General features: G+C 57.4%; 1 protein-coding gene across 1 annotated transcript in view; it reads left to right on the top strand.

Annotated features, from left to right (window-relative positions):
* Positions 1-209: 209 nt before the first annotated feature.
* Positions 210-4,969, top strand: part of LOC117999706 (tripartite motif-containing protein 10) — a 5,617-nt gene continuing 857 nt past the window's right edge. The window contains exons 1-6 of the mRNA XM_034989048.1: positions 210-638; positions 1,654-1,749; positions 2,132-2,362; positions 2,996-3,018; positions 3,262-3,377; positions 4,322-4,354. Coding sequence (XP_034844939.1) covers positions 210-638; positions 1,654-1,749; positions 2,132-2,362; positions 2,996-3,018; positions 3,262-3,377; positions 4,322-4,354 — 928 coding nt within the window. The remainder of the gene's footprint in view (positions 639-1,653; positions 1,750-2,131; positions 2,363-2,995; positions 3,019-3,261; positions 3,378-4,321; positions 4,355-4,969) is intronic.

Raw genomic sequence — 4,969 nt, 5'->3', positions numbered from 1 at the left:
GGTGGGTGCCCTGCCCTTGGGCAAGCGTGTCTGTGTGTGCGTGTGCACGTGTGTGCGCTCATCCATGACCACGAGGGCATTGGTGTGTATTTAAGCCGTGCCGCGTCTGGCCGTGCGAGGATGAATGTGTGTCTGCTGTTCTCCCAGATCCTTCCTGCTCAGCCACGCACAGACGGTGACCTTGAGGAGCCCACGGGCACAGCCACGCCATGGCCTCAGCCGCCTCTGTGACCAGCCTGGCGGACGAGGTCAACTGCCCCATCTGCCAGGGCACCCTGAGGGAGCCGGTCACCATCGACTGTGGCCACAACTTCTGCCGCGGCTGCCTCACCCGCTACTGCGAAATCCCAGGCCCGGACCCCGAGGAGGCCCTCACCTGCCCCCTCTGCAAGGAGCCTTTCCGCCCTGGGAACTTCCGGCCCAACTGGCAGCTGGCCAGCGTGGTGGAGAACATCGAGCGCCTCCAGCTGGTGTCCACGCCGGGCTCAGACGAGGAGGACGTCTGCCAGGAGCACGGGGAAAAGATCTACTTCTTCTGCGAGGACGATGAGGCACAGCTCTGTGTGGTGTGTCGGGAGGCCTGGGAGCACCGGGCACACACCGTGCGCTTCCTGGAGGACGCAGCAGGGCCCTACCGGGTAGGAGCGGGGATGCAGGGGCCTCCCTCTTCCTGTCACCCCTCAGGCAGGAGCCCAGACGCGCGTGCCGAAGCATGTTCTGTGTTGTTTACTTATGGCCAGCACAGACCAGGGGCTCAACAAGGACACGCAGGATGGCTGAGTGACCACAGTGGGTCAGGCAGGCGCTTCCGAGGATGTCTGCATTTGGGGGAGCAATTGTGCAAATAGTGTGTGATGTGCACCAACGTGTGCATGTTGCCGTGCATGTGGTGTTTGGGGGGAGGTCTGTGTGCGTGCTCATGTTTGTAAAGAAACCAGTGTTTATATGCAGGGTCGGTAAACATGTGGCGTGCAGTCTTATCCACCATTAACTGCGTGCTCTTTTTAGTTACTTACACCTTGTGCTTTAGTAAGAGTGAGCATCTGTCTGTGCCGATTAGTTCCCTAGCGTTTGACGGTGAGAGCGTTAATTATATTTCTGAATGTCCCTATGTGGACATTTGTGTGTGAATACCTGTTCCTAACTCTATTCTAGAGCAAGCAGTTTTTAAAACAGAGTGTCGACTCTTTTTATATTATCTAGGTTTCTTCTCCCGTCTGGAATCATACACAGAAAATGGATTCTGTTCACAAGAAAGGATTGTGTGTATGCGTTCCCTTTGAGATATGCGAGCAAGTTGGAACACTTTCAAAGAAGGGCATATCAGCTGGGGACAGATCCCAGATCTAACTTACCAAAGACAAAACAAACTAGGGTTTTTAAGCTGAAGGCAGCCAGGCTCAGATGGGGAAACCGAGTTGCGGACTGTGCCGGCACAGGGAGAGGGGACAGCTCTGGTCAGAGTTCCTGGAGAGCAAAGCTAGAAGGAAAAGGCCCGGAGAGGGCCATCTGCCGAGGACAGTCCGGGCGCGGGTGCTGGCGGTGAGGGGAGGGCTCCCTCCCTCGGGCGTGTCCCTCCTGGAGGCAGCGGGCTGACCCCTCTTCACGAGTCATTGCTTCCATGTAACATAACTTCGTGCTCTGTCTCCCCAGGAGCAAATACAGAAGTGTCTTGAGTGTCTAAGAAAGGAGAGAGAGGAGATTCAAAGGATCCAGTCAAGAGAAAACGAGAGGATACAAGTCCTCCTGGTAGGTCTCCGTGCCCTCCTGGCACCGGCCTGCCCCGGGATCCAGCGCCCCCTGAAGCCAAGGCAGGGTAGCCAGCGTAGCCCGTGGGAAGTCGCTCAAGTCCCAGCACTGACTCCCACCCCAACTAGCACATCTCTGTTTTTGTGCAAGGTGGGGAGGAGAAGTCGGCAGGCCCTCCTGGACTTGCTGAAATGCTGTAAGGACCGAAAGCGACTGGGCCCACGAGGCAGCCTCGTGCTGTGCGGACAGTGCAGGGACCTGGGGCGGGGGCTCCGATTTTCCACCGAACGTGGAGGACGTGGGTGTGGGCCAGAGGGAGCCGGGGCTGGACAAGTAAGGAAACAGAGGGATCACCCCCGGCCTCCCCCCACCGCCCCTTCAGTGTCAGGTGGCCACCAAGAGACAGAAAGTGATCTTCGAGTTTGCGCATCTGTGCCAGTTCCTGGAGGAACAGCAGAGCATCCTCTTGGCCCAGCTAGAGAAGCTGGACGGGGACATCCTGAAGCAACAGGATGACTTTGATGTCCTGGTCAGTGAGGAGCTCTGCCGGTTCAGCAACCTGATCTCCGAACTGGAGGAGAAGAACGGGAGGCCGGCCCGGGAGCTCCTGACGGTGAGACCTGCCCCCCCGCAGGCTGGCCTCTGACTCCCAGCATCTCACTTGTCCAAGCCCTTCATCCCATGTCCCTGCATCCCATGTGCAAGACAGGTCCTGAACTCCTGTCCCTGCTCCCTGGACAGTCCCCTGGTCACTCTGCTCCCCGACCTCTCACTGTCCGGCCCACATCCATCGAATCAGGGGGCTCCTTCCCTTACCTACCTGTCAGGGGTTCTGTGAGGATCCAATGGGAAAATGCAGTGGAAACTAGCAGTCTGGAGAGCATCATGTGCTATGCAAACAGATGTCACATTCTGTTTCCGAGGCAGAATGTGCTCTGTCGCCACCCTCAGGAAGTTGTTCCTGGTCTGTGGCACCTGAGGGAAGATATTGGGGTCCCAACGAGGCATCAGAAGGGCAGCATGATTGGGGGCCACACTCCTGGTTTATGGGACTGAGAGCAGGGGCCTTGGCCTCCAGCTACAGGCAGGTCCCTCCACTGTGTGGATGCATGAGATAAAGGGGTGACCTGTGTGACCCCAGACACCTCATCAACCCCAAAACTCTGTGCCTGCGGGATCTTGGGCCCTTTTTCCTATGTGGGAACGTGGTATTTGTCTTTGCTGAGCTCTCCCCTCTCTCTCCTAGGACATCAGAAGCACTCTGATAAGGTAAGCTGCCATTCCCTCATTCTCTGAGGGTATGTACACACAGTGCTTGGTGCATCTGGCTATTGCACGCCAGCAGGGCAACCTTCATGCACGCGCATGCATTTGCACGGGCAGTTGCCCAAGCCTGGGCAGTGGGGTGCGTCCCCAAGGAAGTGTGTCTGCCTGTGTCCGTCTCTGTGCCCAATTCGCAGGCAGCCAGCTGGGTCTGGAGAATTCCAAAGCCCACTATTTCTGTGCCCCTAGATGTGAAACCAGAAAGTGCCGGAAACCAGAGGCTGTGTCCCCTGAGCTGGGCCAGAGGATTCGGGACTTCCCCCAGCAGGCCATCCCTCTGCAGAGGGAGATGAAGATGTTTCTGGGTAAGAGAACCCCAGGGCTCCCTGGGGGCGGGAGTCCGTGAAGCCCGGGCCTGGGAACAACCCTCATGATCCACTGCCCAAGGCTTGAGTGGCCTTTGGCTCGTGCCCTTCTGGTGCCTTCCTTGGCTGTCCTTACTTGCACATCTTTATAAAATCTGCCTATTGGAATAACATGACTGAACAGAGATAGTAAAGATGAAGATTTCTGAAAAAAAAAAAAAATTAACTGACTTGAAAAGTAATTACACAAATAAATCTGATCTGCTGACCTTGAACAATATAAAAAGTAATGATTAACAAAACCTGCCATTCTCAATAACTTAAAAAATCTACAGAGGCCCTTGTAATGCATGATAAGTTTCTGATGATGAACACGGTTAATAAATAACCAGGGAGAGCGTTTCTCCGCGCTGTGGGGCGGCTGACTCTCTCTTGCATCCCCCTATCCGGCGGGCGCTCCAGGCCCCTGGGCGGACTCTGCCGGCTTTCCTGGAACGGGCGGTGCTGGTGGGAAAAGGCGTGATGCTGGGGAATGAGTCAGGCGCACGGCTCTCCGCCAGCACCCTTTGGACGCCCGCAGTGATGCCACCCCGTGGCCCGCCCATAGCAGCGTCGCCCCGGACGAGCCCACACTCGAACTCAGGCCTGGCCGTGGCGGACATTGTCCTCTGATCAAACCTGACCTTCGACTATTCCCAAAATTGTTTCCAAGGACAGTAAGAAGTAAATTAAGCCCCTTATCCATTCATGCGGTGGATGTCTCTGGAGCGTGCACTCTGGGCCCACCCCCTAGACGCCTGAATCAGACGCGGGACTCTGAGGCTAGTGCCCGGGTCGGTCCCTCTCTTGTCCCTTCCGTCTGGGGCTCAGTTTCCTCATCAGTGAATGTTGTGTGGTTTTGTGAGACGAGTGGGATCTCATCCTGGTTTGCATCCTCTTTACAGAGAAACTCTGCTTCGAGTTGGACTATGAGCCAGGTAGGCGGCCTGGGACGGGAGGGAGTGGGGGAGCCGCGTTGCGTGGGGTTCCCGCCCACGCGCGCGCACACACACGTCCCCCGGCTCGGAGCGCGTGTTCTCATCGACCCGACACGGCCGGGGAGAAAGGTCAGACCAGAACAGGACGCGGGCTCTCAGGAAGGGCTTCCTGGGCGAGGGGCCTTTGGTCTGGGTTTAGGAGCCCATTGTTGGAGTCACGGGAAACCGCACCCGTCAGTGGAGCTTCACAGTTAGGGTAGCCGGAGGGAAGGTGACCCGGGGCAGGATGCCACCCAGGGCGTCCTTCAGCCAGAGACCCGGGGAGTCGCGTTGCTGGGAGGGATTCTCTGACCCGTCGCCACATCGGAATTTACGAGTGTCTCAACTTAACGGATATTAAAAGCCACACTGGGCAGGGTGTCTGGGAGCTTTTCGTGCTAAGAAGTGGTCCTCTGACTCTGGTGGCCTTAAAATGACTGAGGCAGCAGGAATAGCCTGCAGACGGGCCAGAGAGCTTGCGGGAGCAGACGGTGAATGCGCCCCGACCCTCCGAGATCTCAGACGCAGGAGCCGGGCGGGTGTCGGCGGCGGCGGGCGCGGCCCTGCGAGGCCGCC

Source organism: Mirounga leonina, unplaced genomic scaffold (assembly GCF_011800145.1).
Source record: "Mirounga leonina isolate KUSES-001 unplaced genomic scaffold, KU_Mleo_1.0 Mir_460, whole genome shotgun sequence".
Classification (NCBI taxonomy): Eukaryota; Metazoa; Chordata; class Mammalia; order Carnivora; family Phocidae; genus Mirounga; species Mirounga leonina.
This window is presented reverse-complemented; position numbering and strand designations above follow the sequence as displayed.